This window comes from Podarcis erhardii (genome assembly GCF_964252035.2).
Source record: "Podarcis erhardii genome assembly, chromosome: 8".
Lineage (NCBI taxonomy): Eukaryota > Metazoa > Chordata > Lepidosauria > Squamata > Lacertidae > Podarcis > Podarcis erhardii.
The window spans coordinates 82,175,376-82,190,276 of NC_138499.1; the positions used below are offsets into that span (position 1 = coordinate 82,175,376).

General features: G+C 40.5%; 2 protein-coding genes across 10 annotated transcripts in view; one reads left to right on the forward strand and one right to left on the reverse strand.

Moving 5' to 3' along the window:
* The window catches only part of MAJIN (membrane anchored junction protein), a 267,643-nt gene that overhangs the window by 172,352 nt on the left and 80,390 nt on the right, over positions 1-14,901 (forward strand). The gene's annotated exons all lie outside the window — the stretch shown is intronic.
* SLC12A7 (solute carrier family 12 member 7) overlaps positions 1-14,901 on the reverse strand; it is a 99,845-nt gene that overhangs the window by 46,714 nt on the left and 38,230 nt on the right. For 4 of the 5 annotated variants that reach the window (XM_081872609.1, XM_081872610.1, XM_081872608.1 and 1 more), the window contains exons 2-4: positions 7,005-7,099; positions 4,797-4,919; positions 3,586-3,732 (exon numbers count right to left, since the gene is read on the reverse strand). In XM_081872609.1, coding sequence (XP_081728735.1) covers positions 3,586-3,732; positions 4,797-4,919; positions 7,005-7,099 — 365 coding nt within the window. Of the gene's footprint in view, positions 1-3,585; positions 3,733-4,796; positions 4,920-7,004; positions 7,100-7,356; positions 7,448-14,901 lie in introns of those variants that run through there. The other variant, XM_081872611.1, reaches the window with a different exon arrangement.

Consider the following 14,901-nt stretch of genomic DNA (forward strand, 5'->3'; position numbering starts at 1 on the left):
AAGTTCAGAGCTGTTTAGGCACTGATGAGGCCCCATCTGCTTGGCATTAACAACATTGCAGCCTTAGATGCCCTCAAATAATACAACAGGCAAAGTTTGAGAATGAGAATGTCTGACAGTTGGTTTCTCTAACAGTTAAGCCCCTCAGAACAGGTGAAGCACAAGACACTTAAATAGATGTGAATTGATTGGGTTATTTATATATGTGTGTCTGTGTGCTTCCAGTAGTTTTAAAATGGCAAGTGGGAAGGTCCAGCTGCAGGAATGGGAAAGAAAACCACTGTTTGTACCATAAAACCTAAAGCAAAATATTTTGTGAGTCTACCAGAAAGAAAGGAATATTCATTGGTATTGGTCAGCTGGCTGTATGGCTTTCATCAGTGGAACAGGCAGGGAAACAATTTCATTCAGTCCCCTTCGCATTATTACTACTACTATGATGGTCTAGAGCAGATTTAGGAAGGATGTGGGGGGGGGGCTGCACTGGAGGGAGGAATAATAAAAAATTGCTTCCCTTCCCATTCCGCTGACCAAAACCTTACCATAAGCTGAGTGACATTCTTGGATACAACCCAATCTTTTCAAAAATGCATTTGGATTTAAAGAACTATTAAACATATTGAATGTTATGCTACTTTTCCATAACCTAACTAAAACACAAATATAGTATGTATGTTTAATATCGTCCTAACAGAAAAACAAAAATCAAACCCATATATCCAAAACACTCTAGCAGGATGACATTTCAAGGTTAGAAAGAATTGCTTTCCTCTTTCAGTCATATTCCTTGCCATGAAATCAAATCAGGAGATGGAAGAAAGCCAGGTATGGGTCAAAGCTCCAGGGCTGAAACATGTGCAGACTTAAGCCCAAATCACTACAATGGCACGGAACCCATGTCTGTTGGCTCTCAACTTCGGAAACAATATCTCACTTGATGAGTTGTTAGGAAATGATGTTGCTATTTAAAGTGAGAGCAGTTGGAAACAAAAGTAAGGGAAACTGTCCAAACTGGTGACCAAGCCAATCAGCTGTTGGGTAAGAGTCTCCCATTTGTTTTCACATCCTATTTATTCTCTCATTGAATGTATGACTTCCCCTGAGAATTAAAATCTCTTTCAGTGTCAGAATCTAAAATGAAATGAAAGAAAAGCAAAAGACTTGGGTGATCCAGAAAGAGTATCTCTTCTATGATTTAGATGTGGGGTAGGGGCGATGACACCAATTAAGCCTTTAATTTGATCAGAAGGAAGAGAAACAACTAGTTCCCATCATGATGCTCAACCTGGACAATGGCTTATCTTCCTAATTCATTGGTGACTGTGTTGTGTGCCACAGAGAAAAGACTTTTTTATAAATATATTGTCTTTTTAAGCCCTTACTTGGCACAGCCCTTTTCCACCAATCAACCACAAAAGAGTTCTATTTTTTGAACTGCAACTACACTTGGCTTGCATTATATTTTTGAACTGAGAAAAAGGTTCGTTCATGAGAAATCCTAGCCTAAACAAGGTGCTGCTCTTTTGGCACTAGAGACTGAGATATACAAATGAGGCTAAAAATGTTGGCCTTCCTGAAAGCTACTTGATGTTGCTTTACAATATCCATAACGCAGCCACTTAGAAGATAGCAACAGAAGAAGAAGAAGAAGAAGAAGAAGAAGAAGAAGAAGAAGAAGAAGAAGAGTAGTAGTTTGGATTTGATATCCCGCCTTTCACTCCCTTCTAAGGAGTCTCAAAGCGGCTAACATTCTCCTTTCCCTTCCTCCCCCACAACAAATACTCTGTGAGGTGAGTGGGGCTGAGAGACTTCAAGGAAGTGTGACTGGCCCAAGGTCACCCAGCAGCTGCATGTGGAGGAGCGGAGACGCGAACCCGGTTCCCCAGATTACGAGACTACCGCTCTTAACCACTACACCACACTGGCTCATATAAACTCTATCTTGCACCCAGTCTTGCTTTACATAGCTTGCTCCCCGTAAATGCTTGAATAAAGTTACAAGACGACAATGGAAAATCACTAGAATGCAGAACAGCATTTAATAATAATAATAAATTTTTATTTATACCCCGCCTTCCCCAGCCAAGACCGGGCTCAGGGCGGCTAACAACCAATAATAAAAACAAGTTGATTAAAATACAATTTTAAAAAGATTAAAATACAACATTAAAACATTAGGATGCATCCTCTTCACAGGAGGAGAAAGGAAAAAGAAAGAGGGGGAGGGAATCAAACTGATTCTAAGCCAAAGGCCAGATGGAACAACTCTGTCTTACAGGCCCTGCGGAAAGAAATCAGATCCCGCAGGGCCCTGGTCTCATGAGACAGAGCGTTCCACCAGGCAGGAGTCAGTGTTTCGCCACTCTGACCTAAATCTAGCAGTGCCATTAAGTGTGGTAATGAAGGGGCATTCTTCCAGGTGTGGTTTCTGCTTGTCTCTGCTTCCTGAGTTAATCAATGGGGAGATTTCAGGTAATCATGGACAGGGCCATAGCTAGGTGGTGGTAAGGTGGGCCTCCGCCAGGGGCACAAGCAATGGGGGGGGAGCAAAATCAGCTAAAAATATGTCCATAAATATACATATCAATTGTTGCCCTATAAGAAATGGTTTAAAATAGAGGGGGAAATGAATGGGTGGAAGGGAGTTCGGGTTGGAGGAGAGGCGGGAAGAAGAGTTCATTTGTCCATGGCTAGAGGACGCAATCTGGACGGTTCTGCCACGGGCGCAAGATCACCTAGCTACGGCTCTGATCATGGATCACACTGATGTCACTCATGGCAAGTGAAGGCAACTAAGAGAAAAAGCCAGGGAGGGCAATGCAAATAAGCAAACTTTTTTTTTGCAATGCATGCATGCATGAAATAATAATAATAATAATAATAATAATAATAATAATAATAATAATTTATTTATACCCTGCTCTCCCCAGCCAAGGCCGGGCTCAGAGCGGCTTACAAGCAATAATAAAAACAAGATGAATGATTACAACTTAAAAACAAAAATAAAATACAACATTAAGATAATGGAACATTAAAATATTAAAATGTAGCCTCATCGCAGGAGGAGAAGGAAAAGAAAAAAAAAAGAGAGAGGGAGGGAGGGAATCAAATTGGCTCCAAGCCAAAGGCCAGGCGGAACAACTCTGTCTTACAGGCCCTGCGGAAAGAAATCAGATCCTGCAGGGCCCTGGTCTCATGAGGCAGAGCGTTCCACCAGGCAGGAGTCAGTGTTGAGAAGGCCTGGCTCTGGTTGAGGCTAATCTAACTTCCTTAGGGACCGGGACCTCTAGGGTGTTGCTATTTATGGACCTTAAGGTCCTCCGTGGGGCATACCAGGAGAGGCGGTCCCATAGGTACGAGGGTCCTAGGCCATGAAGGGCTTTAAAGGTCAAAACCAGCACCTTAAATCTGACCCTGTACTCCACCGGGAACCAGTGCAGCTGGAAAAGCACTGGGTGAATATGCTCCCATGGCAGAGACACTGTGAGGAGCCTCGCTGCAGCATTCTGCACCCGCTGGTTTCTGGGACAGCTTCAAGGGCAGCCCCATGTAGAGCTAAACATAAAAAGTGGCAGTTGTACTTACGCCAGAACAGCACATGAATACAATGATGAAAGATTCAAGAACTCCTGCTGTTCCCACAATCCATGTCAGTCTCAGGAATAGGATAACTCCTAAAATGTTCTGTAGACAGGGCAGATACACACCAATGAAAGTGCCCATACGTGGAGCCTAAAAAACCCACGGAAAACATAATCGTTAGTATACTTTTTGACCAATGTATCTGGATTAAGCAAGACAGCATTTTCCCCAAAGAAACTAATTTTTCATAAAGGCTAAAAAATCCTCTGAAACGGGATGCAACCAGTAACATATACACATAGAGAATCACAGAAATATTCAGAAACTCTTTGAGGAGCTTTTATGTTTCTCACACTACAACCTCAGAAATGTATGTCATATGCCCTAGGAAAGAAGCTTCTACTGCATACAATCAGAGTCACATGGCTCTCAGTCCTTCACCCAAATGTAGGTATGACCATGATCAGTCAAGAACAATAGTGCAAGGCCATATCTTCTGAGAGTAGTTAACGCAACTGTAATCACAGAAAAGAAGCTATTTTGGGGAGCAAGAAAAACTGGAACTGAAGGATAACTGTTGCCCCACCATAACAAGGAAAGTCGTATTTGGCAAAGATCTAGATGCACTCCCTCAGAGTCTTCAACTTCAGCTGGCTCCTGACAGATTTGGGTTTTGTCTGGTCTCTCTTCGGTTGCCCCCATTGTGTGAAGAATGTCACAGAGTACTAGCCCCCTTGTATTCCCCTTTAGTATGCTCTGTGGCTATAGGCTGAATAATTCTAGGGCTTATTGATCATGGCCCAAAATTTTAAAGTTTGAACAAAATCTCCTATTTTGCAAGGCCCCAGAAAAAGAAATATATCAGAGGTGTTACCAGCCACTTGCCCATGGCAACACCTGTTCCTTCAGTTGCCTCTATTGGCATGTTAATATCCATGATCACTGTGTCACTCTTTCCAAACCACGGAAAAGGGGAAGACGAAAAAGAGAGTGTAGTGTGTATTTTGACACTCTCCAAAAGTAAACTTGTTGTATGTATGGCTGATAACTAGCAATATTTTATTTTTTTCCTGGATGGAACTGAGAGAAATGAATCATATTTTCTTTTATCATTAGTGGTAATATTTATTACCTATTTTGTATGACAGACAGCCCACCTCTCCAATGAAGAAGCTCTGCTACCAATTGTTAATTAAAAGTTTTGGCATTTGTACCTTTATTTCCTTACGTTTGCTATCTTCATCTTCTTCATGTTCTACCACTCCTTGAGTAACATTGGTATAGTTTGCTAGCTTATTAAGAAGAGATGATACCATGGGGTTGCTATCCATTTCTTCCTGTTGGGATTTTGAAAAATATGTTAAATATCAAGGTCCATTATATAGGAACACATTTCAGAACAGGTAAAAGCATCATATATCTATGCAAATTCTGCTGCTACAACCTTTTTGCTGTGAAATAATGAGGATTTCAAGGATTCTTTGTTATTATTGCAAAATAAAAGTTGTTAACAAATATTATTTGTGTACAAAATAAAACCACAGGTCTATTTCTGCTAAGATCCTTCTTAACATGGTTAAACGTTCAAATTCAAACTCTCCTAAGTAATTCTGATATTTTTTGTAAATAGAGTTCATGATTGCAAATTATATTTACTCAAGTTTTACATGAGATAAATGTATTTGCCATGGCAACCTCCCAAGCTTTGGTGAGTGCTACTTCCTTCCTCTCTGAATAAGGCAATGACACACAAGCAGGCTTAAAGGTTGCTTAAGGTTGTTCCAATGATACACTCAAGTTTAAAAGATGTAGAGATACAGGAAGCTAGACAAGTCACTCTGAAGGATCATTTGGAAGGCAAGACAAATGGTGTTATATTTGCTAACTGGAGCTATCTGGGATTCCAGAATAAAAACAAAAAGAAGGGGGAAGTCATACACATAGAGAGAGATATGATATGCAAGTCCTTCCACTTACAGTTCAGGCCACTTAGAACATTAGCAAAGTTGGGAGTATTTTTTATTCCAACATGCTAGGACCAACTGTGAAGGACTGAATGAAAAAAAGGAAATGAGGGAAGGAAAAAGCATGTAGGGCTGGGGTGAAAAGTTCTTTAAGAATGTAAGAATGCTGGAATAAGCAAATGGCCCATGTGGTCCAGCAACCTGTTCTCACAGTAGCCAACCAGATGCCTTTTGAGCACAAGAGAATTCTCCCCTCCTACGGCTTCCATCAACTAGTATTCAGAAGCATTGCTGCCTTCAACTATGGCAGCAGAGCAGAGCCATCATGGTTAGTAGCAATTGATAGCCGTCTCTTCCATGAATTTGTCTAGTCCTCAAAGTCATCTGTGTTGGTGGTCATCACAGTCTCCTATGAAAGCGAGTTCCATAGTTTAACTATGTGCTTTGTGAAGAAGTACTTAACTTGACTGCTAGCTCAGTTTCTAATTTCAAACAAGTGAAGCAAATCTTTCAAAATCGTTCTCTGTAAGGTCATTCAGCTTTTTATTCAGAATGCATATGCTTCATTACAGCTGGCTGATGAGCCTCAATGGAAATATTTGCTACAAATATTTGCTACAAATAAAATGAGGCTGCATTTTAAATTGCATTTTAACCTGTATTTTAAATTGGGTTTCCCCCCCTCCCTCTCTTTTCCCCCTATTATGTTTTTACTGTGATTTTATTTTATTGGTGTTAGCTGCCCTGAGCCCGGCTCTGGCCGGGGTATAAATAAAATATTATTATTATTATTATTATTATTATTATTATTAGAAACAAACTTGAGGGCTGAGTTCAACACTCCCCTCTCTTCTCCCCATGTGTCCTGGAGAAGGCCTTTGCATGCATTTAGTTTCATTTTCTACAAATCCTGGCTTGTCATGTCATACAAACCAGAAATCATAGTTTAAAGCAAACTCTGCTTGGTTAAACAAGCAGCTTATTGACTCGTGGTTTGAAGTTGGCCTGTTTTGAAACAACCGAAGTTTGTTTTACACCACAACACAACAAGCCAAGGTTAGTGGAAAGTGAAACTAAACTCATTTTCCCAAACACTGGAGAGGCGGAGTGCAGAAACTCAGGACTTCCCTCAAGCTTACTCCTTGTACAGTAGCAACATGATTTAGTGTTATATTTCAACATGGTAGTATTAGACTTCATAGAAGTGACAATTTGTGGATCCCTAGGGTTATATATGCAGCTAAGTCCTGAGTAGATTCTCTGAAATTTACAAACCTAAGTTACTCATACTTAACTTAGGTTTATTAACCTCAGTGGGACTATTCTGATCCTGGTCTTACAGAATAGATTGCAAGAAAACACAGCAAGTACTGCTACTTGAATAAAAGCACATAAATATAACACTTCATACTTAGAACTTAGTAACAGGGATTTTGGAAAATAAGTTATCAAAAGTACCTCAAAAAGAGCCATATTTTTCCCTTCGTAAATGTTTCCTCTCTCCATGCTGTCATTATTGATAAATGGGCTGCTTTCCCTTGGAATCCCATCACCTACCATGAAACAATGAATACAAGCAGGGTTATTTTTTAATGTACAAACAAACCAAACATCAACCTAAAAGAAGTAGTAAAAACAGTCATAAGAGCAAGATGAATAAAATCACATGATAATAAAGTAACCATCATAATAATTTAAAAGCTTTTAAAAAGTAGCATAGAATATATGTAAAAGGTTCATATTTGTACCAAAAATACAAAATAATCATGAATGTTGCTGAATAGATCGTATTTAATGGGAATACACCAACCATGTTTGGTCATATGCATCACAAACAGTCCCCAAGCAGAAACAAAGGGGTCTACATCACCCCAGGGACTCATCATATTTTATGAGTCAGCTTTTTTCAGAAATGACAATAAATATGACTTGTTAAATCCACAGATCCATAGAATAACAAGATCCATCCTTCCACCCTGGAGAGATCACTAGACAAGTGGCAAACAACAAATACAGAATTAATTGTTGAGAGGTTAAGTCAACACTGACACTGTCAAAAATGGATAAGAGACATAGCTTAGCATCCAAGTGACTTGTTTGCCAACAATAATATCAATCTCCATTACAACTTGCTTCCAGAACTTGTGTATAGTTACATACCCACCACGTATGCTGATATGTTATGCTGGTGGGATTGTAAGGTATAAGAAACAAAACCACAGTTATAAGCAGATATATCAAAGCATTTAACTGTACACACAAATACTCCAGTAAGACCTTTAATTCCGTAACTCTATGTGTGACAGAACAGTATTTGTCTCCAAGTATCTGAATGAAACTTTACAAAATCTGTGGAGATTCAGACCTTGTTTTAATAAATTAAGTGACACTAAAAGTTCATATTAAACATAAATCCGCTTTTCCTGAAAGAATATCCAACTGTCAACACCACTACAATCTGCTAGAGAGGAAAACAATTGAGAAGCTCCCAAAGAACTGAACTTACAAGTAAAAAATCATGGAAACCTAAGCCCACTTTCATGGTTCTAGTTCCCACACTCAGCAATTTGTTATTCCACACTCCAGTGTCCCCAAACACTAACCAAAGTACACAGTCAGATCACATGAGATGATGTCTATAAACTGCCCACAAAAAACCAAACTTGCAAGGATCTGTACTCTGAACTGCATGAACTACACACAAATTTAAAGTGCAAAAGGTGCAGAATTCTTGATGTAAAACTTTGTATATGTTCCAAAAAAATTCCAAAGTTGTATGTACCGTATTAAATGGCATACAGAACATGGTATAGATATGCAGTATTTTGGAATCACACACTTTCCTTCTGCTTCATATTCAAACTCTGCTTTCCTCAAGATGCACAATTTCCCTGTGTGCATCACAGTTATTTTTTTTTACAATCTCCAAATGTTCTTACTTCCCTGTTTTATTTGCAGTAGTTGCTTACATTAAAAATTGTCCTTGTTAGGTGACTATAACTTTCCAGACCAGAATTTAGCATTCAAAAAAACTTTTTTCAAAGCAAATTATCTTAACCATTGCCATCTAATTGTCTTCTGTAACTTTCCACCCTCCTTGTGTCCAGGGTAACTATTTGGCACCTCAATGTTGTTTATGAGAGTAAAAGCAATTGCCATACAATAAATGAACTCTAACAAATAGCAAATCCTACCCCAAGTCCAGTTCTTTCATCACTATGACATTTTTTTTTCTAGTTACAGGTAGGTAGCTGTGTTGATCTGAGGCAGTCAAAACAAAATTTAAAAAATCCTTCCAGTAGCACCTTAAGGTAAAGGTAAAGGGACCCCTGACCATTAGGTCCAGTTGTGGCCGACTCTGGGGTTGCGGCGCTCATCTCGCTTTATTGGCTGAGGGAGCCGGCGTACAGCTTCTGGGTCATGTGGCCAGCATGACTAAGCCGCTTCTAGCGAACCAGAACACCGTTTACCTTCCCGCCGGAGTGGTACCTATTTATCTACTTGCACTTTGATGTGCTTTCGAACTGCTAGGTTGGCAGGAGCAGGGACCGAGCAACGGGAGCTCACCCTGTCACGGGGATTCGAACCACCGACCTTCTGATCGGCAAGTCCTAGGCTCTGTGGTTTAACCCACAGCGCCACCTGCATCCCCCAGTAGCACCTTAGAGACCAACTAAGTTTGTTATTGGTATGAGCTTTCGTGTGCATGCACACATCTTCAGATTTTTTTCCCCTAGAAATGTTTCTCCAAGAGATCAAGGATTAATGCTCAGATATGGATGAGATCTGAGGGAGTAGTGGGTATGAGAGTAGTAAGTGGATGAGACAAGCCACCAACATGTAAAAGGTCAGCAAGAGCCTGTGGGGTCCTGATTTTAAGTGATTCATTTTGCACTAGCAGTTTACTTGCAAAACTTTTATACTCTCCTCACCACCATGTGTGGTCTCTCTAGTGTAATTGTATTAGGAAAGCTCTTCCAGACATGATAATGAGCTTCTTTCTGCTTAGTTGCAACAGAAATCATGCTTGCAGACATCCATGAAAACAGGGCTTTCAGCACCAGTGTAGTGCATACTTTCAACAAGAACTGGCTCCCTCATAATTCTACCTCATCACAACCTAACAGTATATATTAAAGGGGGATATTTTCCAGCCTGAGAGCCACATGTCAGTGGTGGGTGGGTCCAGAAAGAAGTGGATGGAGCAACAAATGTACATTTTACCTTTGAGCTCTGCTCATTTTGCATTCTACCAACTCAACTGCACCTCTGAGAGAATGCGTAATGTCATTTCTGATCTCTCCTTTCATTAGACATTTAGTGTCCAAAGAAGAACAGAAAAGAAGCCACCGTTCCTTACTCTCCTTATCCTTTGATTCCACTTTTGATCAAACAGGTTTGTAGTCATGCAAGACTTTCAGCCATAGAAGCCAAATGTGCCTACCAATTACATATGACAAGACTTATTCCTAAAGGAAAACAGCAGTTCTTTTTAGACCACTAAAAAGAAAAAGAAAAGAAGATGAAGAATGAAGCAAAGACCTTTCAACCAGTTTTTCTTTCTAAAAATAGAACAACTACTGCAGGGGAAAAAACCCAAACACAAACTGTAAAGCAATAAACTGCAAACAAAGCTTTAATAGGTTTGCCCAGACACGTTATATGAGTAGCGCTAGAAACTATCAACATCACAATGAAGATTTAACAATGTAATCAAGCGATACATTTCTGTTTTGAAAAGCAGGCAAGACAAATCTTGTATCTGTTTTGCAGTAGTTATATAGCAGATTAGCCAGATGCTGACTGGCAGAACGCTTTCAAAGTAATCAACTTGTTGCATGCCAAAAAGGCAGCACACTTCCTCTCTTCTATCCACCAGCTATAACAGGTATCTTTAGAATTCTTTTTTCAGCCAATGTTTGGCAATTTACAGACATTACCTGAAGTCAGAGTCACAAAAATATGTCCCAACACCAATGACCACATTCGGAGCAGATCTAGATCCAGAACCACACTGCTAATAGGTATTTGACTTATTATTGATTTTGTTGTTGGTGTTATTAATTATTAAAATTTATATAGCACCCTTCACTCCCAGATCTCAGGGCGGCTCACAACACAAAAATACAACATAAGAGTAGGAAATACACGATAAAATCAAGAACTACCACCACACAAAAAACAATACCCACCACCCCCTGCGCCTCCCACAACCTTTTTTTAAAAGGGTGTAAGATGTTTATCAGCCAAAGGCCTGGTGGAAGAGGAACATTTTCACATGGCGCCTAAAGGTGTATAATGAAGGCACCAGACAAGCCTTCGTTGGGAGAGCATTCCACAAAGGAGGAGCCACCACAGAAAAGGCCTGTTCTCGTGTTGCCACCTTCTGGACTGCTTGTGGAGGACGGAAATGAAGGAAGTCCTCAGATGATGATATCAGGGTCTAGGTAGGTTCATACGGAGAGAGGCAGACCTTGAGGTATTGTGGTTCTGAGCCATTTAGGGCTTCATAGGTCAAAATCAGCACTTTGAATTGGGCCCAGAAACTAATTGGCAGCTAGTTCAGTTGGACCAGGATCTGTGTAATATGCTCAAACCGTCTTGTCACAGTGAGCAACCTGGCCACCAAATTCTGCACTAGCTGAAGTTTCGGAACCATCTTCAGAGGTAGCTGTACAGATAACATGTTGCAGTAATTCTAAACCTAGGGGTTACCAGACCATAGACAACAGTTAGGCTATCTCTGAACCACTGACAGTGCCTCAGTCTTATCTGATTGAGCTTCAGTTTGTTGGCTCTCATCCACTCCTTTACCGAGGCAAGAGAATGGCCCAGCATATCCATATCACCTGCAAATGTAAAGGAGAAGTAGAGCTGAGTGTCATCAGCATATTGCTGACAATGTACTCCAACCCTCCAGATGACCCCAACTCTGTGGTTTCATGTAGATTTAGAGGATAAAATTGAACAGTGAGAAACCCCACTGAATAATAATAATAATTTATTATTTATACCCCGCCCATCTGGCTGGGCTTCCCCAGCCACTCTGGGCGGCTTCCAAAAAAATATTAAAATACTATAATACATCAAACATTAAAAGCTTCCTTAAACAGGGCTGCCTTCAGATGTCTTTTAAAGGTCTGATAGTTGTTTATCTCTTTGACATCTGGTGGGAGGGAGTTCCACAGGGAAGGCGCCACTACCGAGAAGGCCCTCTGCCTGGTCCCCTGTAACTTGGCTTCTCGCAGTGAGGGAACCGCCAGAAGGCCCTCGGCGCTGGACCTCAGTGTCCGGGTAGAACGATGGGGGTGGAGACGCTCCTTCATATATACTGGACCAAGGCCGTTTAGGGCTCCACGGGGCTGAAGAACTCTCTCCAAGCATCACTCCCTAGAAACGTCCATCCAAGTAGGACTGGAACCATCATAAAGCAGTGCCACCCACCCACAACTCCACTACAGAAGGATATCATTGTCAAGGGTATCGAACAATGCTGAGAGTCGAGAAGACTTAACAGGGACACACTATCCCTGTCTTTCTCCTGACAGAGGTCTCTGTATAGAAAGCAGGTACACTCACAGAAGAAAGCCCTCAACAATCTCAATGAGTTATATATATGATATAGGGAAGAGGTATTTCTTCAGACAGGCAACATCCAGTCTGTGCAGAGCTTTAAAAGGTCAAAATCAGCATTTCTGCCTGCTTGTCTTAGGTACACTTCAGTGTTCGTATTTACGACCTGTATATCTCTTTCCTTCATGCTGGAACTCTAGTTGGTTTATTTCAGATTCCTAAGAGATACCCCTTCCAAGTAATGGAACCCGCATGTGGCTCTTTTACACCTTTGCCGCGGCTCCGGGGCAGATACTAGCGAGGAGAGGAGGCGCACTGTGTGCCCCGACACTCCCCACTGTGGCGGGCGCTGTACTGGCTGTGACGTCGCATGGGGGCAGTGCGTGCGTTAGTCACACACCGTCCTGATGTCACCTTCCCACCCGCCCGCCCGCCCGCTACATTGTCAGGGGCATGTACGCTGGTCACTGCATTGAAAGGGGGCATGTACGCTGGTCACTGTTTTGAAGGGGAGTGAAGAACACACACACACAAAAGGGTAACTTGTTAATTTAACGTTTATTTCTATGAGGAGGAGTAATTATGAGGGGTCAAACAAAGAAATAATAAAAAGTGACAAAAAAGTTATTTTTATAATGACGAGTTTTGCAGCTCCCAGTTTTTTTTTCTTCGGAAACGGGTCCAAGTGGCTCTTTTTGTCTTAAAGGTTGCAGACCCCTGGGATAGACATACGCGTAGCTTAAGCAAGATTGCCATGTACGGCTATGGGAATGTATGTATAGCTATGGGAAAGGCTTTATTAGATGATAGAAATAGTGAAAGGTTAAGGAAATATGCTATCAAATACACAAAAGAATTAAGATGAAATATATCAAACTGATAGAATTAGTAGGTGCAGTGTTAATAATAATAATAATAATAATAATTTATTATTTATACCCCGCCCATCTGGTTGGGTTTCCCCAAGTGTTAAGCAGAAATAATAAAAACAGGAAAACATCTTAAGGACTATAACATACATTCTTCAAAAACAAAGGAGGGTTATCAAGACTTTTGAACTGGATTATTATCCACCTGGCTTGCCTTTTAAAAAGTGATGGTTTCAGGCTCAGATGCCAAGCAAACATCTTCTGAGTTATGCATTGCTTGCCTCCTGAGTTCAATTTGGGTTTTGAAAAGTTCTTGGGCTGCAGAAAATATGCTCTCATTTTATTACCTGAAGTGAAAATTGATTTGAGAATGTTGAAAAATGATTACAAATATGGTAAGAGAGGGGCAGAATAGAACACAGGAATGGAGGGGAGGCTAAAGCTGAGGGAGGCTAGAAATGGAGAAAAGAAGATGGAAGGGGGAAGAGGTCCTCGCTTCCTCACAGCCCCCACCCCACTTTATGAAATGTCATAGACAAATACTGAGGCAACTGAGATAGTATGAATTGTTGAATGACGCCATATAAAAAGGAAGCAGTCCTCTGCAAAAAGAGCAACTTGTTTACAGGAACATTTCTAACCTCTGTAATTCACAACAAAGTGAATTAATTTACTAATGTGACCAAATTTATTAGGAAAGTCTTCCATTTCTAAAAATAACACTGAAATTTAGGCTTCATATCTAAGAAAGGGACACGAGTGCTAAAAGAAAAAGTAGTACACACATCTGAAGCCTTTGCTTGATGTTTTTATTGCAACAATTCCTTCACAGGGCCAGCATTTTATCTACAGTGGAGGTGTTAAAAACAGGTTTACATGAATTCAGTTGCGCAAATTGGATGGGGTGGAGGAAGGTTTGTTAATTCAAATAGGTTAGTAACAATCTATTAACTTTCGACAAAATGATTTTAAACAAATACAATCCTTTGCGAACCAATTTTCCTAGCTTCCTTATCTACAGGCACCTGCAACAAACAGAACAAAAATAAAGAGCATGACTATCCTGTTGACCTCTGAGCCTAATGAGCATTATCCTTAGGAAGCCTATAAATCTTATTTAAAAAATCCTCAGCATTACACATCCTCAGAAAAGGAAGGATTATTCCTCATTAACCCATTTGTATTAGTGTGACAAGGTATAGCATATCTCCTGTTCAAAACACAACACTTTAGGTGTAAAAGGAAACAAGATTTCTACCCGAAAATTAGTAATGGAACAGTTTAGCAGCCAACAAGCAAACAGGACTTGTCTTTTGAAGCACCTCTTTCACAAACACTAGAGGAGGTCAGAGGAAATTGTGAAACACTTTTAGTGGGACTTAAAGCACACTTAAGAAAGCGTTTGACTGTAGCAAAGACAAATAATATCAGCACCTACAGTAAATACAAAATTATGAGCTGTAAGCAGCATGAAATAGCAACATAAGCGCACGTAAAATAAGACCTGTGATCACAGCAGCTTTTTGGCAGCCAATTATGACCTGTTTCTCATACTGTACTAGTTACAGATTTAAAATTTTAATGCAGTATACACAAATAGAGATAGTAATACTGATTAGTATTGCTAGTATTATTTGGATTGCGTGCAAGCCTGTTCACCAGCTGAAATCTTCCCCATAGGCCTGAAGTTCTCCAAGTGACAAAAGCCTTTTCAGCTGTGGCACTCACAACTGTGAAACTCACTCACTAGACAGGCTCACCTACAATGTTCACCTATGCTTTACATACCTATTCCCTCATGCCTTCAGTGGCTTATAACTTGCTTCTACTTTTTAATCTGCTTTTACATGAGTTTTCCATTTGCCTGTCACTCCCTTTTTTATCTGCTGCGCTGCTCTGGTTCGCCGGAAGCG